Source organism: Trachurus trachurus, assembly GCF_905171665.1.
Source record: "Trachurus trachurus genome assembly, chromosome: 4".
Taxonomy (NCBI): Eukaryota; Metazoa; Chordata; class Actinopteri; order Carangiformes; family Carangidae; genus Trachurus; species Trachurus trachurus.
In genome coordinates this window covers 8,807,492-8,834,590 of record NC_139898.1, presented here as the reverse complement: position 1 = coordinate 8,834,590, position 27,099 = coordinate 8,807,492, and the positions used below count along the sequence as shown (strand labels likewise).

At 43.3% G+C, this 27,099-nt stretch overlaps 4 protein-coding genes across 8 annotated transcripts in view; 2 read left to right on the top strand and 2 right to left on the bottom strand.

The window, feature by feature from the left end:
• Window positions 1–10,541, top strand: part of tmem131 (transmembrane protein 131) — a 28,457-nt gene extending 17,916 nt beyond the window's left edge. Inside the window, exons 28-41 of one of the 4 annotated variants that reach the window (XM_083969880.1) lie at window positions 863–1,049; window positions 3,453–3,638; window positions 3,750–3,905; window positions 5,295–5,716; window positions 6,620–6,804; window positions 6,912–7,042; window positions 7,132–7,250; window positions 7,334–7,480; window positions 7,580–7,730; window positions 8,754–8,869; window positions 8,967–9,048; window positions 9,136–9,236; window positions 9,336–9,481; window positions 9,573–10,541. In XM_083969880.1, coding sequence (XP_083826006.1) covers window positions 863–1,049; window positions 3,453–3,638; window positions 3,750–3,905; window positions 5,295–5,716; window positions 6,620–6,804; window positions 6,912–7,042; window positions 7,132–7,250; window positions 7,334–7,480; window positions 7,580–7,730; window positions 8,754–8,869; window positions 8,967–9,048; window positions 9,136–9,236; window positions 9,336–9,481; window positions 9,573–9,839 — 2,396 coding nt within the window. In that variant the 3' untranslated portion in view covers window positions 9,840–10,541. Of the gene's footprint in view, window positions 1–862; window positions 1,050–3,452; window positions 3,639–3,749; window positions 3,906–5,294; window positions 5,717–6,619; window positions 6,805–6,911; window positions 7,043–7,131; window positions 7,251–7,330; window positions 7,481–7,576; window positions 7,731–8,753; window positions 8,870–8,966; window positions 9,049–9,135; window positions 9,237–9,335; window positions 9,482–9,572 lie in introns of all 4 variants that reach the window. The other 3 variants (XM_083969878.1, XM_083969879.1, XM_083969877.1) reach the window with 3 other exon arrangements.
• A 266-nt stretch (window positions 10,542–10,807) lies between these two features.
• Window positions 10,808–15,212, bottom strand: LOC310984638 (inosine-uridine preferring nucleoside hydrolase). 2 transcript variants are annotated; one of them, XM_083969897.1, is made up of 6 exons: window positions 15,194–15,212; window positions 14,487–14,674; window positions 12,679–12,861; window positions 12,483–12,594; window positions 12,271–12,407; window positions 10,808–12,192 (listed from the first exon to the last, which is right to left on the bottom strand). In XM_083969897.1, the coding sequence occupies exons 2-6, from the start codon at window positions 14,667–14,669 to the stop codon at window positions 11,827–11,829; spliced, it is 981 nt and encodes a 326-aa protein (XP_083826023.1). In that variant the 5' UTR covers window positions 14,670–14,674; window positions 15,194–15,212; the 3' UTR covers window positions 10,808–11,826. The 2 variants fall into 2 exon arrangements, with proteins under 2 accessions (XP_083826023.1, XP_083826024.1); XM_083969898.1 differs by lacking the exon at window positions 15,194–15,212 and adding an exon at window positions 14,815–15,117.
• Window positions 15,213–15,482: 270 nt separating this feature from the next.
• On the top strand, window positions 15,483–20,795 carry LOC310984636 (basic immunoglobulin-like variable motif-containing protein). The gene is made up of 10 exons (XM_083969895.1): window positions 15,483–15,720; window positions 15,968–16,529; window positions 16,755–16,884; window positions 18,063–18,158; window positions 18,751–18,855; window positions 18,950–19,044; window positions 19,132–19,264; window positions 20,120–20,203; window positions 20,281–20,377; window positions 20,471–20,795. Exons 2-10 carry the CDS (start codon window positions 16,040–16,042, stop codon window positions 20,771–20,773), a joined length of 1,533 nt encoding a protein of 510 aa, XP_083826021.1. The 5' UTR covers window positions 15,483–15,720; window positions 15,968–16,039; the 3' UTR covers window positions 20,774–20,795.
• A 1,739-nt stretch (window positions 20,796–22,534) lies between these two features.
• Window positions 22,535–26,759, bottom strand: LOC310984639 (homocysteine S-methyltransferase). Its single transcript, XM_083969899.1, has 8 exons — window positions 26,564–26,759; window positions 25,584–25,651; window positions 25,328–25,500; window positions 25,134–25,237; window positions 24,148–24,309; window positions 23,864–24,069; window positions 22,827–22,906; window positions 22,535–22,747 (listed from the first exon to the last, which is right to left on the bottom strand). The coding sequence occupies exons 1-8, from the start codon at window positions 26,660–26,662 to the stop codon at window positions 22,659–22,661; spliced, it is 981 nt and encodes a 326-aa protein (XP_083826025.1). The 5' UTR covers window positions 26,663–26,759; the 3' UTR covers window positions 22,535–22,658.
• Between the last annotated feature and the right edge of the window lie 340 nt (window positions 26,760–27,099).

Sequence of the window (27,099 nt, the reverse complement as noted above, 5' to 3'; positions counted from 1 at the left end):
TTGGGACAGAATCTATCAGTGCCACGGAGTCTAAGCAGATACAGCACATGTACAGTATCGGTGCATTCTCAGAATATGTTCATTGCACATCGTGACTTCTTGCTATCTTGATGAATTTTTTTCATAACCTCAACAGATAGTATTCTGATGCATTGTATCTGTAATTAGGATCAGCCTATTTAATAACCTGAACACTTTGTACATCCAGAAACCCACATCATGTAAACTGAAAGTTCCTCTGACATTGTAATTCGACGTTCATCCCCCCTCCAGTTTGGTGGTTGTGGTGGTCGTGTGTTTATACTGCATGAGCATCTGTGAGACATTACAGCAATGTGATTCTCCTTTTCAGGGCAATTTCTGCCTCCCTGTGATGTCTCCATTTTCTTAAAGACAACTGTGAGCACTGTCAAAAAAAAACAGGAAACCAATCATAAGTGTGAAACATACAGAGCGAAGAAAAACAAAAATGGAATAGATATAGTATACTTCCTGACTGTTAGACCACAGCACATTCCCTCATATAGAAACCCAGTCAGCTCTGTATAGGTGCATATTTACTTTTAAAAATATATTTTATCCACAATGATGAAATATAAAAATCGTACAGGAAGTCTGAGTGGCTTGCACAACAGTATGCACACTACTGCATAGTCAGAGTGAAAAAATAAAATCAGTCTCTTCACTGCTGGAATCTCATGTAATTAAAAAGACTTGTGCATGTGACAAGTCTGGTACAGATCCATTGACTGAGTGTCCAACATTAATGTGATTTACTTCTGTTTGGTTCTTTACATTTTGTATCGACTCATCTCATTTGAAACCATTATTCCATTAATTACTATCCCTTTAATTATTTCAGAGACAAAAGTCAAAGAGCCAAACTTCACCCTCAAAAGAACGTTCAGAGTGGAGAACACAGGCCTGCTTCCCATCACCATCAGATCAGCAGAAATCAACGGACACGCCTGTGAAGGATACGGATTCAAAGTTCTCAATTGTCAAGAATTTGCACTTAAGCCAAATGCTTCAAAAGACCTCATCATACTGTAAGTGAACAAACTGCTGCATGTTCCCTCAGACCATGAGTATTTCCTCCGTGTGCGTTTGTGTGTGTGCTCTCCTCATCAACCACAAGCTCTATTAATACTTGTCCTCAGCCTCTCTGGCTGAGTAAGCCTTCAGTAAGAGGATGAATTGGCTCTCTGTCTCTCTGCTGCCGCTGCTTGCTCTCCTCAGCTCTTATTTTTTTTATCATCACTTGTTATCCATTTATGTTAAATAGGAAACACTTTCCTGTTTTCCACAGATATTCAGGTCAGGACATGTTACTGAAGAAGTCAGTGGCACCAGCTCAGGGGGCGGGGGTGTACACTGGCTTGGTTTCAGATGTTATTTGTCCAAAAAAAGTTTGCCCCAAGTTCCTCTTTCATTATGAGGAATAGTGTCATGATGAATAGGACGCACTGTAAAAACTACGTTAATGTCTGACATCTGCGTAGTAAGAACTTCCCCTGCCCTTTGTCCCCTGCCACTGGTGTTAAAACTGTTGCCTGCTCACTTCCTGTAAGAGCTGGTGCCAACGGCATCATTTAAAATGAAAAAAGAAAAAAATACAAGACCCATATGTCGGTATTTGCACGTTGAGTGCAACTAGGTTAAGTGTCACCTCTGTGGGTATGAAAACATAATTAACTTGCAACTGTCACAATTTCCGTCTTTATCTTTCTTACTGATAGAGAACAGGGCTTTTCCACAGAAGACTGTCTGACATCTGGCAGCAGGAAAAGCTCTAGTGTACATAATCAAATGACGAATCTGAGTTCCTCATAACGGCCTCAGCCTCTGGGTCCTGGCTTTGTGAATGTTGGTTCACTATCAGAGCTTAGTGCCACACTAAGCCGAGTTAGTCAAATGCATAAAGTCAGCTGCGATAAAGCCGACCCCAAACGGAGCTCTGCTCATCTTCAACCTGAGCAGATAATCAGCCAGCGCCATTGTACACGTGTGCCGATATGAAGTGCATTTTCATTCGCAGACCGTCCAATGTATCAAACATAAAGCCACGCCAACTGCTCTGATAGCTCTGCACACTTGGACTCACTACCTACTGTAAACTTAGGACATGCTGGCAGCTTGCCCTCTTTTTTTTTTGCTTGTCGCTTTGCAAAAGCCACATGACGGCAGCAGGTTTTGATAATCAGATTTATCAAAGCAGCACTTCTGCCTCCTCTGTGGATTGTGCAACAGCTTCATGCCGTACTCAGTATTTGTATAAAACTACCAGCGATCCAGGTAGTTTAAGAGGAAACAGCTGGTTAGAGGCGTGTCGTGTAAGTACTGCTGCAGTCAGACCACTTCTTGGACAAATCACTTAATCATCAGTCTAATCATCAGCCAATCAGAGAGACAGGGTGGGACTCCACCTATTCAGTGAATATTGTTTCTCGACATTCCTGTTTTATGACTGCAGCAAAAAAAAGTGATACGTTGTTTGAGTGTAGTAAGAGTAATGATATGACTGCTTAAATGACAGTAAAATGCCTGATAAAACACTGTATAATATAATTTATAGCTGCCTGTGTGCTCTCTTTACAACCCTCCCAGGCTCTTTCTTGTCCCGCCTCCCTGTAAACACAAGTCACTAGATGCGTTTTGAATCGGACAGCAGCTCAACATTCAACATTGCACTGAATTAAAAACCCTACTGTAGCACCAGTACAGTGATTAATACTACTGACATCTGCAAACAAGGTGGTGGACTCAGCTTTTCCACCGAGTTGCATTGTGCCACAGACTTTTTTCTCACAGCAGATACTGTGAGTCATCATAGCAGGAAAAGCACAGGTGGAGCCAATAATGACACCTGCTTCTGATGCTTTGTTCTATTCGAGTGACCCAGATATCCAAGCATGCCTGTTGGATAATAAGCACAATAGCAGAGCCTGATACTGACTTAACAGAAGTGGAATGCAGCGATCACCAATGATATCGACCTGTGCTTTTTCATTACCTCCACTGCCACAGCTGACTGTCTGTTAGCAGATAGAAGATATCTGTTTCTTCCAGATAAAACAAGTGTAAAACAGTGTTCAGACACCTGCTTGAACTTAATTCTGCTCAGCATCAGAATCCCTTGGTTAGAAAATAACAGTTGTGAGTTAGTCCTTACTGCCGCATACAGTAAAACATGCAGTGTTTTCCTTGGGAGAGTGAATTAGCTTCCTCCAACTGGTATTGCTGCACGCCTCGCCTCGTTTCAACAGCAGTGTGACTTGACAAAAAGAGATGTAGATGTAGGTTCAGACTCCTCCCAGGTCTCCTAGTCAACCTTCACTTGCATCCTCTGACCTCTGGTTGTGATTCTCTCATCTCTTTATGGCTACATGAACAGACAACAGGTCGGTCTCAGGTTTCTGATTAAACAGACATGCGTCTCCTCTCCCTCACAGGTTTACACCCGACTTCACTTCATCTCGAGTGATCCGGGAGCTGAAATTAGTGACATGTGGAGGCTCTGAGTTTGTGTTTGTCCTGAACGCCTCCCTGCCCTACCACATGTTAGCTTCATGTGCAGAGACGCTGCCCAGACCGAGCTGGGAGGTGGAGCTCTACATCATAGTATCTCTCATTATGAGGTAAGTGTTGGCCTATGCAGCACTGCAGCACTAAAACATGATCATGTTACATTGTGGAAAAAAACCAAACTAACAGTCGTTGATTGTGTTTTTTTGTGTGTGTTTCTGCAGTTCCATGTTTCTGTTGGTGATTGCCACGGCCTACCTGGAGGCTCAGAGCATCTGGGAGCCGTTCAAGAGACGTGTGTCTGTAGAGTCCAACTCCACCATGGAGACTGGAAGACCATTTAATCTCAGGGACATTGTGCAAATCCACAGTGATTCAAAGTAAGTGAAACATGGAAAAGAGTGAGTCGAATCCTTCTTACAACGCAGAGTCACACATTGTTAAATAGATTAGGTCAGGTCGGTGACACTTGGATTTTGGAGCACCACGTGAACATTTAATTTACACTTTGGAGGGGCCGCAGGATCACAAGTGGTCGGCTCTGAGTTCACGTGCGAGTGAGTCCACCAGAGACGCATCTGAGATCTACTCACTCAGAGCCGCTCTGATCCACATGTGGTGAGACGCATTTTAAAACGGGTGTCGACTGACGTGCTCTCAGCTGACCGTTTGTGATGGGGTCACTAAGGAAACATGCCAATAGTGAAGTGTGTGTGGGTAACCACAGGCCACAGTTGTTTCCATGTCCTGTGCTGTAAACCACTAATTGCCCCCCCATCAGCTGCTTTGTTAGTTTAATGTGTCACCGGCAGGGAGAGAGCCATCTGACAGGCAAATTAGTGATTTCGCCCATTAGGAGCAGCCTCTCCGTACGTCTGAATATGGTGGTGTGCTTCTGGGTAAAACTGCAGTTTAAAGCCTTTTACAGACGTTCTCAGTTTGTATTCAGAGAGCCCAAGGTGATGTTCACAGAGGTATTTGTCTGAAGTGATCACAGCACAAAGATCTTCAGTTTAATGTAATAAGATGAGGAAAAGCAGCAGTCATCACATGTTTAGAGTCTTAGCTTAAAAGACTGACTTCATTGATTAATCAATTATTGACTTAACTACTTATTTTCAGTCAATTAAATCAATGAATCAACTTCATCGCAACTCTATGTGTCTTTGTAGTCTGGATTATGAATTCAGGGTCTGGATACAAGTTTTTTTTTTTTTTTTTTTACATTTACATGAGACTGACAGTAATACAAGATATTGACAATATATTGTGAGGTCAGGCTCAGTGTGTCAGTGCATCATCATGGATGTTTTAGCATTTACTACAAGTGTTTAATTTCACTCATGTCACAATACACTTCGGTACAGATTCAATTCAATCACTTCTAGGAGATAGAGAGGAAATGGAGGACAGAAAAATGTGAATAGCATATGATATAGTAGTGAATGGATTCAAATAAAATTCATCCAAGTGTCAAAACGTGCAGTAAAATTTAAAGCTGGGGCAGGATTTGTTTTGAAAACAAAATATTAACTTTTTTAAAGAAAAATGTGTTTTCCCATTCAGCTAACAACAAGGAAATGTCTCTGTATGCAGCAGCCTGAAATGCCTACAGCTCCCAGTATCTTTGAACAATCAAATCTATGTTTTAGACAGAGTAGGGCCGGTCCTTCAACCAATCAGGACCAGAATAGATTTAACTGATCAAAGATACCGGGAGCTGTACCTGCCTACCCCAGCTTTAACAGACTTTTCTGTCATCATTACAGCGACTCACCCCAGAGCTCCAGAGGATTATATGCGTCCAGCAACGGAGCAGCGCGGGCCGGAGGCCGCCAGGCCGGCCGCACCCTGTCAGACTCAGACAGTCAAGATAAGAGGTCTAGGATGGGCTTCAGCCGCGCACCTATGCAAGCTACTTCCTCCCAGCTGAACAAGGGAAGTGCAACCTCAGGCCAAGAAGGTCCTCCAGCCGGCTGCCAGCTAACCAACCGCAAGGCTCGGAGCAGCAAACAGCTGGACCTCCAGAGTCCCACTTTAGCCGGGGCGACGCTGCCTCACAGAGGCCTCTGCCCTGACGATGCAGAATACGCCAACCTGATAGGAGCCATGGACAACGACCTCGACCGTCCAGACTCGCTCAGCGCCGAGACTCTACAGGAGCAGAGCTCTCAGTCCATTCAAAACAAAGGTACACACACTCACACACCGCTTCTTACAGTACTGAGAGCCTCTCTGAACGTACTCACATCGTCTTCTAACAAAAACCTGAATTGGTTTTAGTCACATTTTCCTGTTCCAACTTTTTACATGTGCGGTGTCACACTCAGGTTGGTTGCTGATGAACATTTAGCATTAAAACATGGCCACCTTTCCTATGGTCATTCGGTTTTTATCAATCCATCAGTCAAGGTTTATTTATATAGCCTTTTAAAACAGCCCAGAGTTGCAGTCGACTGATGGATGACTGGGGAATGCCAACATAGCGAGCATTACAAGAGTCAAGTCTAAAACGGCAATTCCCCTTTAACTGATAAAAGCATGAAAAGCTTTTTCTAGGTCAGCAGGATTAAGAAAAGGGCTTCACCTTGGCTGAAAGAAGCTCGCTTTAACCACCGTGTCAGTTTGTTTGTGAAATTTTAAATCGCTTTATGACCATTGGACTGAGCTTCATTGCAGTGAAACCGGACATTTCTGTATTCCCAAATATAATACATTCTGTCTTGTCTTCGTTAAGATGTAAGAAGTTGGATTACAACTACTGCTTAATGTTGGCAATGACATTAATTACACCTCTGTGTGCCTCACTTCCTGTTGGGCCTACTGGCAAATAAAGCAGTGGAATGGCATGTTATGCTTCGCTATAACTGAACCAAGCAGGAGCCTGTAGAGAGAGATGATAGCAGGGTCAAGAATCAAACGTTGTGAACCTGTATTCTTAACCAACCTGAACTGTTGGTTAAGAATACAACACATTACATCATAGTTCTCGTCTTCAGAGGTCATTTTTATTCTCATTTCTGTACTTTATAGTACTGTATTCACAAACAAACAAAAATAAATTAATAAACACTTGTGTCTGTATTGTTTACAGTGTTGGAATCCAAAGGGAAGCTGCGCGGTAAAACAAAAGCTCAGAGGAAGAAGGAAGAGAAAGAGAAAAAATCAACAGGAAAGACTCAGGGAGACGAGCTGAAAGATAACCTGGCCGACAACGACGACAGCTCCTCCACCACTACAGAGACCTCCAACCCAGATGTGGAGACAAACATCAGAGAGGTAAATAATACCATTGTCATGTCATCCGTCTCACATCAACTCTCTTTATGTTTGCGTCTGTGAAAAATGTGAATTTTCTTACAATGTGTTTCCTTCATTACCTCCAGGAACCAGTGAAAAAGAAAGGAAGGACAGTGGCCTCTGGAAACGTGAAAGAAGAAACCTCAAATTTCTCAATCAAACCCAAAACCAAGAAACAAGGAACCACAAAAAAAGAGACTCAAGTAGAAAAGTCCAGGTTAGTTCTGAATTAAAAATCACAGCTCATCCTTTTTTTCTGACTGGTGTGCAGTGATCCTCCCTTTGACAAAGATCTCTTGTCCTCAGTTCCTTGGAGCTGCCGTATGTGACGCCACTGGAGAACAAACAGCGCAAGAGCTTCACATCCAAAAATCTCCACCCTCTCGCCACCATCCCAAAGACAAAACCCCTGCAGAAGCAAAGATGTGAGTTTTGTTCTCCTTCACTCTGTCACTTTGCCTCTGGTTTTCAATAGCAGGTGTGTTTGACGCGTTTGTTTTGGCAGTAGATGGGACTCTGGAGGACGGGCGGCCCTCTCTCTTCAAGCTCTTGCCCAGCAGCTCGGTGCCTGAGCCGGGACACAGCAGCAGCTCTGAGGGAGAGAAAGACTTTGCTTCTCCAGAGTGGGACGTCCCTCTTTCCAAAAACAGCATACGTAAGTGGAGACCCGACACCGTCCCATCCTGTCTGGAGACTGTCCCCCTCGCGCCTGTTTCAGATGTTCACTCTGCTCTCTCCTCCTCTCTTCAAGCAGAGGCAGATAGTCTCCAGCAGATCTCCCTCCAGACCATAAACGCAGACCCCTTCCTGAAGAGATCTGCCACAGCCGGGACCGGCTCCCCTCCACCCACCTCCCCCAGCTTACTGTCCCGAGGCACCTACAGCAGCGTGCTCAACAGTAACAGGTACTCACTTGGTCCAGTGCACAAATTCATGTCACTTATAAAATAACAATGTCACTAACGGATCCACTTTTTTCAGTAATGAGTAAAAAAAGTCAAAAAAGTTACTTGACTCAAGAGGTCCCGTCACGAAATAATACACCACTTTTTTTCCAGTCCATCAACTAGTCAGAAAAAAGCTGTTAATCTGGAACTAAAAACACAATAATTACTTTTCCTGGTAATTTGTTCCTTTGAATTCAGTTACGTTTTGGGGAAAGTGCCCTTATCACTAATTACTTTTTGGGGCTGATGAAACATTTTGCACATTGTCCACGTAACCAAAAAGTGATTAAAGAGCTCAGCTTGAGTTCTCCAGCATCATTGTCAGAAACTGTCACAACACAAAGTTCCTTTTAAAACTATAAATTCTGTTATCAATCCTTCGTACAACAATAAATTAAAACCCTCTCCAGAATTGTATGCTTTTTCAACAACAAAGTATAAGTTTGGGACCGAATCAATCCAGTACAAATGCTGTATAAATAACAAGGTAATAGCAATCCAGCAGACTGCTGACAGTATTCGTGTCGGGTCCTTTCATGCACGACGACATTTAGAGAGAAAAAAAATGGTACGACAGCAAGCAGTTAAATGCTTCAATTGTTTGTACAAGGTGTTTGGACCAGTGTGTAATGAAATGAGTGACACTTTCACACGTCCAGGTTTTGTCTTTAAATCAGTGAACAGAAAAGTTGTCATTAAATTAAAAAAAAGACAAACTGATCCTGTAATTTTATTGGATTCCTCTTGCGAGCTGCTGCTGCGGTTGACTGGTTGAAATCCCTGGTGACACCTGCTGTGCTCAGACCAGGACCCACTGTTCTCCCATTCCCATTCCACATTCGAGGTCACATTATCTGCAAACGCAGGGTTCAATACCACCGTTATACAGACCACCCCGGCCCTGATAGTTTTGGTAAACTGTACTTTAACCCCACCTGAACCTAATCCAGACTCTTTGTGTTGTTGTGACGTGTCCTGCAGCGAGGGACACCAGAAGAAGGCCCCGGGAAATAAACTGTCTGCAGCCACTCCACTTCCAGGCAAAAACGGAAACCCCACCTTTGCTGCTGTAGCTGCAGGTTATGACAAAAGCCCAGGTAAACATGAAACCACCAACACTGACCCCAACCCTCAAACTGCGCAGACTGTCGTCATGGTGATTTGTTTACACTAATGTTGTGTATGTCTCATCAGGCGGCTCTGGTCCAGGTAAAACTGACAGCCAAGGGAAGAGTCTGGCACACATGACATCAGTGGAGAGCGACAGCTCAGACAGGTAACGTTAGAGAAAGACTGAGCGTCCATCCAGACTGGACATTGAGACGTGATCCAGTTTAATGTGTTTTTTTTTTTCCTCACACAGCTCTGGATTGTGGAGTCCCATCGACACGACCAGTCCAAACTACCACAACGACAACTCCTTCTCTGCTTTCGGGCCCAACAACTCCTTCAACCTGACAGGAGGTAAACTGGCTGGTCACAAACACACACAGGAATGTAGAGCAACTGGTGGGACAGTTAATGGTTGACTGGCTAAAGTGCATTTGTGTGTGTTGGTTTTAGTTTTCAGCGGAATGAAGTCGTCCGAGCCTCAGCAGAGCTGGCCCGAGTTCACCACTGTCCCCCCCTCCTCCATCTGGGACATACCCAACAGTGACTCTCTGCGCGCGTGGCCCAGCAGCTCCGGCTCGCCCACCGCCCCCACTGCAGTAAGATCTCCGCTCTGCTGTCGACGCAGCTCCCGTCCCGTTCACGACACTATTGTGAAGCTTCTCTTCTGTTTGTTTTTTTTATTTTCAGTCACTCCTGGGAAACACCCGCAACCCCTGGTCTACAGCCACACCCTTCGGCAGCTCCATTTGGTCGACAAGCGCGGATTCAGCCTTACACCCTTTTGCCCCAACGACCAGCGCGACGACTCTGACCGACCTGGTGAGCAGCTCCGCCCCGACGCCACCAGCTTCCACCGAGATGAGTCGGACCTACAACCCGTGGAACATGTGGCGCCCCACCCTGAGCAGGCGTAGCTCCGAGCCCTGGCCGAGCTCCCCTGACAACGGCAGTTAAAACGGCACTTGATGGCACTTAACAGAGACATGTCAAGGATTTGATGTAATCTGTGCGCTGAATCAAATTCTTTTTTTAAAATCAGAGAATCCCAACAGAAAGCGACGTCACCCGAGACGTTTGGTAGCCCAGTGCTGTAGGTTACCAACCCTGCAATATAGTTCTCTGCAGCTTTTTATTCATGGGGCCAGAAATGCTAACTTTTATTTGGATTTGTTTTAACATGTGCCCCTACTTTAAAAATGTTGATAGCATGGTATGCTAATGCCATTGCAGACATTTTGCTGATATAGAAAGGCTGGTGATGCTGCATTCCCTCTCAAAGATGAAACATGGCGCAGAATCAGATCAGTATTAATGTTGGAACAGACATCTTGTTTTAAGCCATATCCTGTGTTCACAATCATTTTGCATCGTATTGGTTTCTTATAAAACTTGGTTTGAAAAGTCAAATTTAGATACATTTGGATTTAAATTATTGCGCTACACTTTTATTTGGCAGCAGAGATCTTTCGTAATCTTGACACGTGATTCTTGACAACACCATTGGCCCAGAAAGCTTCATGAACAGTTGTGTTCCCCATATTAAATGTGGGCTCTGCCCTGAAACTATCAAAGCCTTCTGTGAGTAAAAATTGGTCAAGTAATTAAGAAATACTTAAGTTTGAGGTTTGTATGGTATCCCTTTTTTGTCAGCAAATTTAAATAAAGGATTTCTGCAAAACATCTCATCGTTGTTCTTTTACTCTATTTGAATGATCAACACTGTTGACATAGTTGTTACGAGGATGAATGGATCTGTCCTGTTGATGACAGGCTGGTACACAAGATGTACATGAAAACCTTGTGTGAGGATACATTTGTGCAGGAAAACTTAAGTCTGAGGTTTGTATTGATGTAATTTGTCAACAGACTTAAGCCAATACAGCTAAATCTTTGAACTTATTCTGTTTAATATTGAAACATTGATTTGGCAACAAAAAAAACTTGATAATTTTTTAAGAAGGATCACAGAAAGAAAAGAGAAAACATTAATAAAAGCCTCAGTGCTCCTTAGTCTGGAGTTTCCACTGGAGGAGGATGGACACTGATAATTGTTCCCTCATTTGTTCCTTAAAGAGCATGATTCAATAGTTTGAGTTGATTCCTGGGCCCAGTTGTTCAAAAGTAATCTGATCAGATATTGGATGAAATCTTGAAAATGGGTTGTTCTTGTTCAAAACTAAAAACGGATTCTGAGCTCAGATTAGATCACGTTATCCAGTCTTGGTTTTAATCTGGATCAAACCCTCAGTTTGTGTTCAAAACTTTTTAGTGGGATCGGGATAACTTCCCAGCAGTTTGATAGGTTTCAGGAACAAAACGTGATTTAAATTCAATTCAATCTGGTCAAATAAACAAACATTTATAACACATTTGATCTACATTTCGCACCTGCTTTTCAAATCATTACATTGATAAATTAATAAAGTTAACTTTCGATTATTCCACAAATTAAGAACTTTCCCCCAACCACTGGATAATTAAAATAAATTTGAATTTTGAATTTGAATCACATGGAAAATCTTCACAATGTATTTGACTAATGTACTGTATATTTGCTTCTTTTCATTATTATTTAAATGGACAGACCAGATGGGGTCTGGCCATTTAAAAGACATTGAAGAAACAAAAAATAGCACAGAAAACAATACATGCTGCTGTTCTGCCTGGTTTTCTTTTACAGACCTATCAGCCTTCAGTGTGATACGCAGTCCCATTTAGAGCACTCATTTGAACAACTATGATAAAAGTAAGATGGATACATGATCCTGGATTGCAAAATCTGGATCATTTTGATCCAGATTACACCTTTTGGTTTTGAACAACTAGACCCTGGTGACTGAAGGCCACAGTGTGTGATTCACATCATAAAAGTAGTGTAGTGAACGTTGTGTCTTCACCTGTTGTTTCTCCCGACATGTATTTTCCATGAGAACACCAAAAGTTATTTATGACGTGGTTGTCTTAGAGACTCCATCAGCAGCTGACTAAACTTGGCAACATCACATTTAGACATAACAAACACGTTGTGACTCTTGTTCAACTTCTTTGTGCGATCCAGCACCATCATGCCGCGGCACATGGAACCCTGCAGCTCCACGCGAACAGGACACTCGATGCTCTCCGTTACCACGCTGCCGTCGATGCAGGCCGCCATCGCATAGGCGTCATAAGAGACGAAGCCGGGTCCAAAGTACACGTCCCTCCTGGTCTTCATGGCCTCTTTGGAGTAGGCCCAGCAGTTAGACGTTATGGTCTTCATGAAGCGTGCAGCAGGCGCATCCTGATTCATCAGCTCCTCAAAGAACTCCTGTACAGGTGAGATCAATGAGATCAAAGCAAAGAGAGGCAGGGTCATGATGCAGCTCTGCAGCTCTATTCATCTTACCCATGTCAGTGGGTTTCTGCACGCGTACTCCCACGATGCAATGTGTGTGGTGCACAGGAACTCCTCAAGAACAACGTAGGCAGCTTCTGGGTCCATTGCAAAGTTAAACTCTGCACATGGCGTCAAGTTCCCTTTTCCTACAAAGACAGAACAAGTTACACACACCTCAATGTTTCACATAACACACACTCTGCGATCATGCCGTGGTTTACCTTCCATGTTTCCACCCATGATGTACAGATCTTTGAGCTTTTGGGGAAAATGTGGATCCAATCTGACCGCCAGCGCCAGATTAGTAAGCGGGCCGAGGGCCACCAGGGAGACCTGCGGGAGGAGGCACGTTTTAGTAGCACAGCAGCGGCAGAGGAAGCAGTACAGAGAGAGACCACAGACAGGTTTCTTTCTCACCTGGTTCTGGTTTTCAGACACCAGTCTAATCATCGCATTGACCACATGCTCCCTCTGGATTTTCTCCTGCCACTGTGGATCTTTGTCTTTAATCACATCTCCAAGCCCATCTCCTCCAAAGTGGTCACTACATGCGTCACAGTCTCCAACCAGAGGACCAGCACAACCTCGAAAAACTGGAATCTGGAAAAAAAAAAAAGTCAGTGGGATTTGTTGACAGTTAAGCATAATTAACTCACCCCCTGCTGCAGAATACCAAAGTATAAACCCTACTGCTCATCTTTCCTTATTACTAAATATAACCATTTATTGCTACATAGGTTATATATTTACTTTGTTACTAATTTAATCTATCTAACTTACTTTTAATAAGTTTAATTTAATATATAACATGGTCCATGTTGTATAAACAATTAGTTTTCTGTCACATTTTAGTTTTTGGACATCCTGGGACATTTCAGTCATTACTCCACCACAAACTCTCATCATGACCCCAACGCCTAATGTTAGGAAAATGAGCAAATAATGCCAAACATGGTAGATCTGGAAAACCACTCTGCTATCTCACAGAAGTGACCCACAATGTCACTGTGCCTTAAATTTGACTTCCTGTTCCCAAGCTGTTATGTTTAGTATGGAGCTGCGGTACTGTGTGTGACTGCGCAGTTGTGTTATTGTTGGATTGTCATTCGGGGTTTCTTTAAATAAAGATCTATGTTTACAGTTTCTGTAAGCATCATCTTGCTAATACCAGTAGCATGGGATCAGTAGTGGGCGTTCATAGAGGGCTATATTATTATGACATAATTGAAATGAGAAAATTACCTATTTCAATATAGCTTTAAATAAAGCTGTACGGTATAAAATAATTGTAAGTGTGTATTTTGCATTTTCTTTCCTTTAGGATTAATAAGAAGTCAAACAAGACTCCATGTAAGCAAAGCTGTGTCTGTTTGCCTTTCTCTCACTGTCAATATTTGTAGCACATCATAACAGAGAGAGAATTTAAACCACTTTGTGAGGGAATGACATTTTTAAATGGATCTACTATTTGTGTTGTAAAAAAAAAAAAAAAAAAAAGGGCAGTCATGTAATTCTTCCTGTTAACATAGGACACACCTCTCCATGATCACTTCCTTAGTGTTATTAGCATCAACTGCTGATCCACTGATCCAGACCAGCAGATGGCAACAGAACGACAAAAAGGACAGAAACAGTAAAGCAGAAGGCTGAACTGTGCTCTGCTTCCACTTCTCTAAGTGGTTGTATATTCCCATGGCTGTAAATCTACCACAGATGCAGTGAGTTGTTAATGATTGAGCAGAAATCAGACTCTGACAACCTTGTTAAGATAATATGTGATTAAACACCGGCCCCACACCTAAGCATCCTCAGGGTCGGAGGTCAGCAAAGTGAAGACTGTTGATTATTACCTATCCTCTGTCAACACTGGTTCAAACAGTGAACACTATCTTTGACTACAGCCACATTGTTTTTGTGCCTAAATGAAATAGCCTACATACAGATGTGGTGCATTTCCAGAACCCTGATCAGAAAACACTGGCAGATGCTGTGTTTTGTTATAACAGGGCCAAATAACAATAGAAGGTGCTAAAAGGTCAAATTTAGAAAATCTATTCCTGAATAAATTTGTAAAAGATGCATTCATGATCAATTTGAGAATGCACCCTGATTCAAAGAAGGAAACTAGTAAATAACTTTAAAACAAGATAATTAAGCTGTAAAATAATATTTTATTCTTTTAAGACACAGGAGGATAATTTGCATTAAGCACAGTGTAAACTCACCCCCTCACGCTCACAGACAGAGAGCACCCTCAAAACGTTCTGACACACTCTCTCGACGGCCGCGTTACCAAACACACAGGTGACAGCCAGGATGTGAAGGTGAGGTGCTGCCAACGCCATCATGATGGCCTGGGCATCATCGATGCCGCAGTCTGTGTCGATGATCACCAGTTTCTTTGCCATGTCTGCTGTAAAAAACAACAACAAAAAAACAAACACACATATCAAATTTGGCCTGTTGGGTTAACAGGCAGGAATAATTATTGCTCAAAAAGAAGAAAAAGGCAAGGCTTTCCTCATGCAAAAAAAAAAAAAAAAAGTGGAAAACCTTAATTGGGATGGCTATTTTATCGTGAAACGTTTAAGCGCCCCTTTCAACAACTGTGTGACGTTATTCAGAGAGTTTGAAAGCAAAACCGAAACAAGTGATAAATGCAACAATGTTACAACGTTCAGCTGCCCAATCGAACCAAGTCCTCTTGGTCAGGTGTGAAAACCCACTGGACAAAACAACCTTGCACAACTGCAACATTGCACTGACCGCAAAAGCAAACAAAAAAGTACGTTACTTGACCATTTCGAGGTTAACGTTACTTCAAGTCAGCCTGAATCAATAATTCTGAATTGTTGGCATATCTTTAAAAGTCGGAGTATAATGATATAGACAAGGTTTTTAGTTTCGAAATGAGTGAAGTGTCCAAACTTACCCTGGACGCAGAAGCTGCTGCTGTGGTTGGTTTGAATGGAAACTGGATTCTGTTTCCTCAGAGGGGTGTGCAGCCACTAAGAAAGTAATATGTTTTTCAAAATAATCCTGTAAAAATCCATTTTGAACACATCAGGTAATGTTAGTTTTGATACTGCTGTTTATTTGATTATTTTTTATGAAATTATCAAGCTTTTTTAAAATTATTATTTAGTGGACACCCCCGTGTGCTACTCAGCGTGGTACAGTCCGGCGTCTAACCTGCACACAGGAAGAGGATACGGGTGAGGAGGACGACGTAACGGGACCTTTGTGGTTCATTTTTAACAGGTCCCAGGCTAATGAACACCGAGCTGTAATGGTGTTTTATTAGTGTTAGGTTTCGCCAACCCTCTCCGCCGTTTTGTCCCGAGACATTGCGCACGGTATGATGGGAATATTAACGTAACAGCGGGGCGTGTTGACATCGGCTAACTACAGTGCAGCCCTGATGTAGCTGTGTTCATCTGGACCAGAGCGGCTTCACAGGTGAAATGATAGTTTATGTTCAAAAATAAGAGTACACTTGTAATGGGTGACTCATCACAGGTCAAGAGTAATGTTGTCTGGTGCTCTATAATGTCGAGGGTGGTTTAACCAACAACACTGAAGGCTGTGACTTTGAAAACCCTTGTCCAAAGATTGTTTATGTGAGTCCACAGTGTTGGGACTCTCAGTGCCCCCCCACCCCCCACACATCTTCCTGTTCTGTTTCTAAAAATGTCTGTCCTTTCAGTCCCAGAAGAGACGGCCATCACCTGCACACCTCAGCCAGTTCTCTCACCCGTCATATACAATTGGCTGTTCAATGCCTAACACATCAGAGGGTCAAGGTGCAACAAACCAGTCAGGGCCAGCAGAGCCATCAGGGCTTCAGAGGACCACCGATGGGGAGGAGGACCACGGTCTGCTCAGCTCCCTGGCCCGGGATGCTGCCAGGGTGAGGAGGGCTTCCAGCGCCGAGCTGCACCTGCCCTGGACCTGCCCGGTCACACACTCCCGGGAGAAGTTCTACACGGTCTGCTCTGACTACGCTCTCCTGAACCAGGCTGCTTCGGTGTACTGTCCCCCCAACACGACCAGGGACGTGGGCCAGAGGAAGCAGGACGATGGGCACCCACTGGTGAAGCCCAAATCTTCAGCTGACTTCAGCACCGGTCAAACTGGAGGGGCCCATGTGGGATCGGACGGGGACTGTGACATGGAGGAGATGTCCTCTGTGAACACTAAGCCCATTCTGGCCTGGGAGATTGATACAGCAGACTTTGATGCTGTGCTGACTAGAAAAACAAGAACAAGTGAGTAAACAGTCATTCAGCCTTTGCTGTGGACTTCTACACCGCGTCAGAAAGTTATGCTGATGGTTTGGTCATGAGCTTTACAGTCTATGGTCATGAGCAATAATTTTCCTGCGATTCCTGTTTTAAAATATGAAAGCATTTGACCAAATATCTTTTTACCTTTTTAATTGCTTGTCACTTTAAATCCTGGCGTATCCCATAGTGACTAACACTGTGTTTCAGGCAATGTGAAGAAATGCAGCACCAAGAAGATGAAGTCATCAGATAGACCAAGCAGAAATCTGCAAGACGCGCCCCCTCACGCCTCACTGGAGGAGATCAAGCAGAGAAAAGTGCTGGACCTCAGGAGATGGTAATGTCACATTTAGTCCCTCAGCAGTTTTAAAGAACAAACGCAGCAGCTTACCTGCACCTGTGGCAGTGCTCTTTGCTCTCCAACATTTTCACTACAAAATAATGATGCATAGAAAAATGAAGAGGCTCACTGTGGCACATAGTGGGAGTAGGAAATCTTAAAGGGATAGTTGTTGAACTATCCCTTTATTTTGGCAAATTGGCCCATTGCCATAATCCCTATAGTTGTAGGAGTAGATTTGTTACCTTTAATTGTCGGTGTGAGTAAATTCATGCAAAACCGCTGATGTGCGTTCCTGTTGAGGGCAGTTTTTCGGCAAGCCGTCTCTGCATTTGCCTTGAAAACAACTCCGTCTCTTAACGTTCTGTTATTATCTCATAGCGTGGTGAATGTGCAGGTCACAACTTGTCCACGAGAGCGTTTTGGGGTTTTGGGATTGTGTATTTGATGAGGGAAACCAAGAAATCCCATCAGCCTCCGTAGCATAGCTCTGAGCAGCTAGCGGCTCTGCTCCGCCGTTCTAAAAATAGCTTGCACTGACAATTAAAGGTAACGAACCTACTCCTAAAACTATAGGGATTATGGCAATGGGCCAATTTGCCAAAATGTTGAACCATCCCGTTAAAGCCCCTGTACAGACTTTTCATTTAGTGTTGATTTTGGCGGCCCCTGTGGACGAAAGCGGTGGAATGAAGACTGCATTTCCCACTGTCATGAAGACCGGCGCGTGTAGATTTGTTTTGGAAACGTCAGAAAGAAGACGGGACTTGCTTTTTTTTTTTTTTTAGCAGCGTAATCGTTTCGTCAGTGGTCCGACCCAACCATGCCTTCCAGAGGTATAGAATTAGACTACTTAGAAATAGCGTATCTTCACACTGATGGGCTCATTTGCTGAGCAGAGACACATCAGCAGAAACCAGAGACTTTTGCGTATCCAGTTAAAAGTTCCGTACAGGGGCTTTAAGGTGTAGCTACATGAAAATGCTAATACTTTTTTTTTTTTAAGTCAGAAAAGAGAGTGTTATTTTCTGGCACTCTTGGGTAAAAATAAGAGGTGTTAGATTATGTATGTTGTGTGTAGTCAGGGTACACTTTAAAATACTGGAAATGACAACATTATATAATGAATATCATATATTTAAATCTATGAATTTGTCTATTTCATTGTGTCTCAGGTATTGCATCAGTCGGCCTCAGTACAAGACTTCCTGTGGGATCTCATCTCTGGTGTCCTGCTGGAACTTCTTGTACAGCACTCTGGGTGCAGGAAGGTGAGCAGCTCATGGTGTCTGCTGTCAGATTTCACGTGCACGCTTATGAGACAGTGACGACATGGCCACTCAGTTGAAGTCGGCTCAGTCCCAGTGGGTGTGAAGTGTTGAAAGCAGCAGTGAGAACTCACCTGCTGTTACATCTTTAAGCAGTTTTCACACGTGAACATTCGTGTAAAGGCGGTTTCTGTCTTTCATTGTCAGACCAGCAAGTTATTAAGTTTAATCATAAATACATCTTTGTTCTTGATACGCTCAGTTTAAATAATTGCCATTGCACCACTTTACAAAATTGGGAAGAGCCCAGCCATCATGGTGATGGTCTGGATTCTGGATGAGAGGAGAGGCAGCAGTGTCATCTCAGGATTTGACGAGGTAGCTTCTGTCCTCACAGACTCTGCAGCCGTCAGTCAGCGTGATAAAAAATAAAGGCGATGAGATGCACCCTGGAGGTTAGACTGTCCCCGTTACAGCTCTAGATAAACGCTCTGCAGTCTGTCAGGCAAGAAATATAAAAGTGGATGATCTGTGAGCGAGCTCTTCTCCATCTGCTATCACTTTCTAGTAAGTCTGCATTTATTTGTGTTGCTAGTCTTCCACCCATCTCCCAGGAGGAGGCTCTGCATATTCTGGGGTTTCAGCCACCGTTTGAAGAAATCAAGTTCGGTCCTTTCACTGGGAACGCCACTCTGATGCGGTAAAACAAACTGCTCCCTTTAGCCCTGCGTGAATGATCCCTCTGCTTCAGGAGGTTTATGCAGCTGAGTGCAATCAGTACATCTCTCTTACAGGTGGTTCAGACAAATCAATGACAACTTCAGAGTGCGAGGCTGCTCCTACATCCTCTACAAACCACATGGAAAACACAAGACAGCAGGAGAAACAGGTGAGTCCCTCAGCTGTCGGCCCTCGCCTGTTTGCCTGCTCCGTAAGAGCCGAGGCTTAAAAGTGATGTCTGCTCTGATCTGTTTAGCTGAAGGAGCGCTGATGAAGCTGACACAAGGGCTGAAGGATGAGTCCATGGCCTACATCTACCACTGCCAGAACCACTACTTCTGCCCAGTGGGCTTTGAAGCCACCCCGCTCAAAGCAGCAAAGGCTTATAGGTAGGTCACATCACTGCAGTTTCAGCCCGTTCTTTTTACTACAGGTGGTTATTTTTTGTAACGATGTCTTTTTCAAGTTAACTCCACTCTTCAAAACACCTTTCTTACATGTATTTCTTAGGTAATGATGCTCCAGTTTTTTTCCAGTAATCTTTTCTTGGATGTAAAACAAAGCCAGTGAGCTGTCTGTGGGCTGCAACTTAATTCTGTTGGGGTTTTTTTTGTCTTTTGCCTCTTTTTGTTCATATTTCAGCACATTTGACACAGTTGCAAAGTGTTAAAACTAACCATACTCTTCTATTCTCTGCTCAAGCCAGCTTAGTTTGAGGGTGTGCGAGACCAGCCTGTAGGATGGTATAATGTCTGTGAATGTGTTACATAGTGATGTAGATGACTTACACACTCCCTTCAGGAGCAGTGTTAACTGTGGAACAGAATAACTTCCTGTATCATCACATTGGGCTTTGTAAATTAGCTGAACATTTTACACACACAAAGCTTTACCACACTGAAGGAAAGATATTATTAGAATTACATGACATCAGACTCTTTTGAGATTTCTAAGCAGTGTTTATGTGCAGCGAGGGACATCATAATCACTCTTTTGTTGTCTTTTGTTCAACTATCAGTTTAAAATTCACAGATATTCAATTTACAATGATTTGAAAGGAAAAATGTCATGACATAAGAGACACAGGAACACGTTTACCACCCATATTTGCTTGAAAATGGGAAACGGGATTAACCTCTTAACAAAATACTGTAGCTGCTGCTGAATATTTTTCTGTTGATAAAAAAAATGGTTAATAGACTTGTTTGGGAGCTTGTAAAGTGATGAGTGTTGTTCTTTCAAAGGGGCCCTCTACCTACAAACGAAATGGAGCATTGGATCCTCATCGGGGAGCCCAGCAGGAAACACCCAGCTATTCACTGTAAAAAGTAAGTTCAGTTTCTGTGTGGTCTCTTTCTTTAATCAGCACTGTTGTTCAGTTGAATAACATGAAGCCTCTTTTTAGATGGCTGGACATAGTGACGGACCTCAACACGCAAAATCCAGAGTACCTGGACATCCGACACACAGAGAGGGGGATTCAACGCCGCAAAACCAAAAAGGTTTCCTCCTCTCACATCCGACCATTTAAAAGTTGGTGTTTGAAGACACAGGACAGTACTAAAACACTAAAAACACGTGCCCTTGGTTCACAGGTGGGCGGCAACCTGCACTGCATCATGGCCTTCCAGAGGGTGAACTGGCAGAAGCTCGGGCCCTGGGCTCTGAATTTGGAGAACCTGCGCCACGACTTCCACCACTCCGGCGCCGAGCGGGCCCACGGGCGCGTCTCGGAGGACGCGGAGGAGAGGACGTCGAGCAAGCGCCTGGCCCACCTGGGACGCTCACACAGTATGGGAAGCCAGAAAGACACCAGCTGGAAACGCCTGTCCAACACCGCGGAGTACAGACAGAAGAGCTCCCCGGACAGCGACCTGGAAGAAGACATCACAGACTGAGGAGCTTCATCAGCACATACAGTGGGAGGACAAAATAACTCAGTACAGTAGCCTTAAGATACATTTAAAGAACAAGTCTGGTATTGTTCTGTATTTTACTCTAAACAAACGTCAAACCAGTCAGTACTCTGACGTCTCCACCCTGTCTGTTACACCTAACTCCAGACCCACTAGTTCCTACTGACCACGTAAATCTTAAAAAGTACATTACATATGTAGTTTAATTTAAAACTATGCTAAATAAAGTCCTAACACAAGCTGCTGTAGCTTTTAGTAAAACAATATTGAAAGAGGAGTAAATGGTGAACTATTTGTTTGGGACTATTTTCTACGGTGGATAAATACACAGTTAGTGCTATAGCGAGGATTTCCTGCAACATAATAATGATATTAGTGGGATTATCTCAAAAACAGTGTGCGATAGTATGGCTCACTGATGTGCGTTTAATATATTAGGGCATTAGACGTAGAAACACCAGGCTCTGGATTCACATGTAATGCTTTTAAGATGCATTCATCGCTGGTTGTGGCATTTTCATGGGATTTGTTAATGACAAGGAAAAATATAGAATATCACCAGACTTCTCCTTTAATGTTGCTGAATTAACGCCAGATTTAGATTCAACCCATCCGTCACTGCGAGGCTTGCGGCGAGGGTCCGTCCGCTGTTCCCCTTTGTACTCATCACATTTGAAAGATTTTTTCAGTTTTGCCACGTTTATGTCACCGGACGAAGCCTAAACTGCGACTGATGCACCAGCACAAACACACACCGGCAGCTATGCAAGTGAGCCATATCAAGATTGGTTATAATTTAGCAGTGAGCGACAGTTTTATTAGTGATCTGACCATTACTGATTTTGTGAGTCCACCTCCGAGGCAGCGATGTTGACAAACCACAGAGGGCAGACGGTTGCTGCCTGGATTTGCTTGAGCATCAGTTTCAAACAGTTAAGTGTTAAAAATCATAATGACATATTGGAGGACGGAAGAAAACTTCACTCACAAAGAGGAACAGCAGACGTCCAGCCGTGGCCTCAAGACGTGACGTTGCGCGAATCAAAACTTACACAGCTTTTGGCGACATGAGCTTCAAAGGGCCACCGCACTATAAGGTGTTAATTTTATTTTGTCCACCCATGTATTTAAACCAAAAGTGGGCGATTAGGTGTTCCTACATGTCCCAGAATACAGCAGGATTAATTTCATGTCATTGTAATACTCATCACAAACATGTCTCTCTGGATTTCATTACGTTTCATTCACATTGTCTTTAGGTCACTGCGGTGACAGTGTGTGCGAGTGCTGCTCATTACCTTCACCTACTGCTGTCTACTAGGAAACGCACGACAATGACACATTTGCTGTAAATCGTGTTCGGCGACATTCAACCTCCATACTTCATTGTACAGGTACAGTAAGTGGGCTTGTGTTTGCACCTGACGTACAGTGGTTAGTTCAGTGGAAATAACCGTCCAGTGTTGTGAAAGCAGCTGACTTTTTGTTGTGCTTTGTGAAACCTACATTGAGACCGTTGTGTAGATGATCCCAGTTTTTTAACAAAGACAGCAGCTGTACAGAAGTGACCATGGAACCCCCCCCCCCCCCCCCCCCCTCATTCACCCAGAAAACAAAATGCGAACCACAGAAAGTGAAGACTGCATGGTTTAGTTTCATGTTTAGGTACAAACGTGACTCATTCTCACACTTTTGTTTGCACCTTTGTGCTGCCATTTGTCTCTGATCCGACACAGATATCATTGTGTACTCATGTGGATTTGATGTAGTGGTTTTATTTATTTATTTTACAATAAATTACGATTTTTATAAGCTGATGGAACAGGATTCTTTCTTTACAACAGTCACAGTTACATTTTCAGTCCGGTCACACTGCGGAGCCTGGAGACGCGCTGCTTCCTTTCAGCTGCTGTCGTAGCTCGGTTATGTCTGCAGGACCGACGCGGCAGCAACCTCCTGATGGACACAGAGACTCGTCACAGAGAGTGATGACCAACAAATGAAGACAGAAGAAGGGAGAGGAGTTCATTTTTACCTATCAAAGCTGCACCTTGCTTCATCCACGTACGACTGAGTTCAGGTATTGACGCTGATGTTTTGCCTGATGTTAACCACCTTTGTATGAAAACAGGAAGAGTTAGTTGTGTTAAGTCTTTTTTACATCGTCATTTTTGGAGAGGAAATCACAGCTCAACCTCATGGCTAATTTGTCACACTGGATCTTTATAACAGGAGCACAGTAGATGTGGACGTAAAATGTTCCTTCAGCAATTAAAGGGATAGTTCAACATTTTGGCAAATTGGCCCATTGTCATAATCCTTATAGTCTTATAGGTTTGTTACCTTTAATTGTTGCTGGAAGCTATTTTTAAGAACAGCGGAGCAGAGCCGTGAGCTGCTCAGACCCACACTATGGAGGCTAATGGGATTTCTTGGTGTCCCTCCAAAACGCTTGTTGTGACCTGCACATTCACCACGCTATGAGATAATAATGGAACGTTACGAGACAGCGTTTTTTTCTAGGTAAATTCATGCAAAACCACTGATGCGCGTTCCTGTCGAGGGCAGTTTTTCGGCAAGCAGTCTCTGCATTTACCTCGAAAACAACTCTGTCTCGTAACGTTCCGTTATTATCTCATAGCGTGGTGAATGTGCAGGTCACAACTTGTCCACCAGAGCGTTTTGGAGTTGTTGGATTGTGTATTTGATGAGGGAAACCAAGAAATCCCATTAGCCTCTGTAGCGTAGCTCTGAGCAGCTTGCGGCTCTGCTCCACCGTTCTAAAAGTAGCTTGCACCGACAATTAAAGGTAACGAACCTAATCCTAAAACTATAGGGATTATGGCAATGGGCCAATTTGTCGAAATGTTGAACTATTCCTTTAAAAGTTTAAGTTATACCATAACATAAGGGCTGGATGCTGAATTCAATGGCTTACACTGTTCTGTTACATAGCAAGATTTACAAAATGAAAGCAACATCTCATCAAGAGGTTACGTTGGCATGGTGACGGAGAGGAAGTGAGCACAGCAGCTATTGAAGTTGTGACTTTATTCCCGAGCATTGCCTCACCCTTTCTCAGTGTCCCAGTCCTCTCCACTGTTGGGGTACACCACCCAGCTCAGGTCTGGGCTCAGCAGGGACGCAGCAGAGTCCAGCAGCGGCTCCACCACGGCCGGAGAACAGCAGTTCACTCCTACAGCCACCAGCTGCGTGCATCTGTTGGCCATCTGCACCGCATCTGTGAGGGGGCTGCCGTCTGATATGCACCTCCCATCCTGACAAAGTCGAGTAGAGTTATATTGATACACTATAGTGCATCTGCACTAATTGCACCCTTTGTATTCAGTGGTTACCTTACAGGAGAAGGAGAGCCAGGCTTTAGAGCTGGGGAACTCTCGCAGCAGCTCCACCAGAGCCTCCGCCTCTTTGAGACTTGGGATTGTCTCAAAAGCAATGAGATCAGCTCCTGCTGCTGTTAGGCAATCAACCTGAGGCTGATGCCAAACTTTAAGCTCCTTAGAAAAGAAAAACAAAGACACCCGAGACCTTGGTAATCATGTGATTATACCAAGATCAAAGTCTAACACATCATCAACAAACATGTCAAAAACAGATTGATAGTCTGGTGACTGACAATACAAACACTTGCACTAATACATAGTGACTTCAGTGTGGAACAGCCTCATTGTGCCTCCTGCCCGTCTGTCCACCATGGGGGCCAGAGCCTTAAGCCGCTCTGCCCCCCGTCTCTGGAACTCCCTCCCCCCTGACACCAGGAACTCTGACTCATTTTCTGCTTTGAAACCCCGTGTGAAACCCCACCTTTTTAAACAGGCCTACTCTCTCTAACTCTCATTGTTCACCCTCTGCATTCTCATTCTCATTGTTGACCTTTGCTGCTGCAGATTTCTGATTTGTTTTACTTCAGTTCTGCTTACTACCTTACTTTTACATATGCCGTGTTTTTGCACTTTATATTTACAGTATATAGGTATTGATTCTACTGTACTACTGTCATTTATCTTTCTATTGTTGATTTGTGGTTGTGCATGGTGGATTACCATTCCTGTGTTGATGATACTGTGGTTTGTGCTATTGTATGTGTCTGTTATAGGGTTTGTGTCATTTTTTATGTCCTTGTCTACTGCAAAACTAATGAATAAAAAAGTTGAAGTTGAAGCTGCTTCATTAGATTGTCTTATTTCAGATGTGTTTTATTGTTGAAGTGTCCTTTTACATTGTCTTTTTTAAATTGTTTCTGTAAGGTGACCTTAAGTGTCATAAAAGGCGTCTCTAAATAAAATGTATTATTATTATTATAATGCTGAGAGCCACTCACCTGTATACTCATCTCCTCTGCATAAGCCCCAGTGTACTCTGAGCCGTTGTGCAGAAAAGCCCCGTACGGGCCAACTGAGCCGGCCACCAGAGGATGTCTCTGCCCTGAAATAATCAAAATCAAAACACACTGAAATAGCTTCACAGTGCACAGACACAGCTCAGTTCAGAAAATATCAGTGAGCAGCTCTGTACCTGCTGGATGACTGTCAGACACAAATCTCTTCACTGACTCTTTGGCCAGCTGAACTCCAGACATCAGCAGCTCTCTGGCGCCGTCAGGACTCATGTCCAGGTGAGAGATGAATCCTGGGATACTTGCCTGGTATGTAGCCGTAGTGACAACATCAGCTCCACTGAGGAGGAACCTGCGGCAGATAATCTAATTTTGGTTCCTACATTGGATTATAATTTCTCCACAACCAGACTGTGATATTCTACATGGGCTGACCTGTAATGAGCATCGCGTATGGCCTGGGGAGAAGTGTGCAAAAGCCTGGCACTCCACAGTGGATCTCCCTGGTTGTGTGAGACACACAAAACACAGACATTTCACTCTACTTTTCAAAATAATGTATTTGATATGAAAATATTTATCCTATTTGTTTTGTCTCTATTTGCGGATTTCTACTCACCTTCAACATTGATACATGGCATCAAACACTTATTAAATGTCTCAAAAACATCAGTTAACAGTTTGTGTGTAAACAATATGTAGGTTACTTCTCAATATGTTCACATAGAACATGTGTTGTGTATTCATATAATGATGGCAGTAAGTTTACTCACATAAAAGAGTATTTGCTCACATACCAGATGGTGTGTATGCTGCTCACTGCATGAGGCATTTCAACCCCTAACACTGAGGAATAATGGGCAACACAGTCATGGCCTCTGGCTCCACCCAGAGCATCCAAACTGCACCAGCAGCAGAGGGATAGCCTACAACTCTTCCCAAAGGTACTGCAATTACCCTAGTTTAGAAGTACTTGAGTATTTTCATTATCATGATACATTTTCTCCACATGACAGCTGTAGTTTCTGGTTACTATACAGATGCAGATTTTTGGTACTTAATACATCAAAGCACCCAACTGAATGAGTTATATCAGTTTTATCTGAACAAGACTGACACTGAAAAGCGAGTTGAATAGATGCACCACTTCCATTCTCATTGTTTATTTCATAATATTATTTAAAGCACAAATCCCAACTCAGGTTTGGCTGGAAGCACAGTCTACAGACTAAAATAGTACACTTTCAGGCTAACTGTGGTCAGTTAGTTAGTAGTTTCAGTGAGAGTCCACCTACATTTAGATACAGTTACGAGCCTAGTATTTATATAAAGTGTCTGCATTTGAATCGCATGTGTAAACTTAGAATCTCTATAATTGCATTATAACACGACTTGATTAATTTATTGTGCTTCACCTGTAATTTAGCTCCTTGTGCTTCTAGTTCAGTAGCAAGTCCACCATCCAGGATTAAAGGTCCATCATCTCTCATGTAAGGTCTTAGACGAGAACCCATGGAGGAAGACTTTAATTAAGAAGCACTGACGTTATATTTCCAATAAAGTACGACAGTACCTGTGTAGCCTACACGGAATACTTCAGACTGTTGTTGTTCCGGGTAATAATTGGGAAGGTGCAAATGTTGCATTTAATGCCGCTCGGAACTTTAAAAACACAGTGATTCTCACCTTCAGAATTCTAATATGCCACCACTAGATGGCGCATTACACAATGGCTACAAACATGATGACTACATGACAACAATGACTCAGGGCTAGACCATGTTATTTCAGTGTCCTGAAAATGTGTGCTAACAATAAAAGAAGCAACAACAACAACAACACAAAAAAAGAAAACAAAACATTGAACATATTTTTTTAATCCAATCTGTGCAGATTTGATCTCCATTGAGACTGGTTCCAGCAGTGGGCAGGTTGAAAGTCATTTCACCCT

Bases quoted from the DNA above. Each gene is read 5' to 3' on its own strand.
- LOC310984636 (XM_083969895.1), top strand. From the start codon at position 16,040: ATGCCTAACACATCAGAGGGTCAAGGTGCAACAAACCAGTCAGGGCCA. The intron at 16,530-16,754 runs GTGAGTAAACAG...ACTGTGTTTCAG, and splicing joins GACTAGAAAAACAAGAACAA to GCAATGTGAAGAAATGCAGC. The intron at 18,856-18,949 runs GTAAAACAAACT...TCTCTCTTACAG, and splicing joins GGGAACGCCACTCTGATGCG to GTGGTTCAGACAAATCAATG.
- LOC310984638 (XM_083969897.1), bottom strand. From the start codon at position 14,669: ATGGCAAAGAAACTGGTGATCATCGACACAGACTGCGGCATCGATGAT. The intron at 12,595-12,678 runs GTGAGAAAGAAA...CTCCTCCCGCAG, and splicing joins TGTCTGAAAACCAGAACCAG to GTCTCCCTGGTGGCCCTCGG. The intron at 12,408-12,482 runs GTAAACCACGGC...CTGTCTTTGTAG, and splicing joins CATGGGTGGAAACATGGAAG to GAAAAGGGAACTTGACGCCA.
- LOC310984639 (XM_083969899.1), bottom strand. From the start codon at position 26,662: ATGGGTTCTCGTCTAAGACCTTACATGAGAGATGATGGACCTTTAATC. The intron at 25,652-26,563 runs GTGAAGCACAAT...TCACACAACCAG, and splicing joins CACAAGGAGCTAAATTACAG to GGAGATCCACTGTGGAGTGC. The intron at 24,070-24,147 runs GTAACCACTGAA...CGACTTTGTCAG, and splicing joins GGCTCTCCTTCTCCTGTAAG to GATGGGAGGTGCATATCAGA.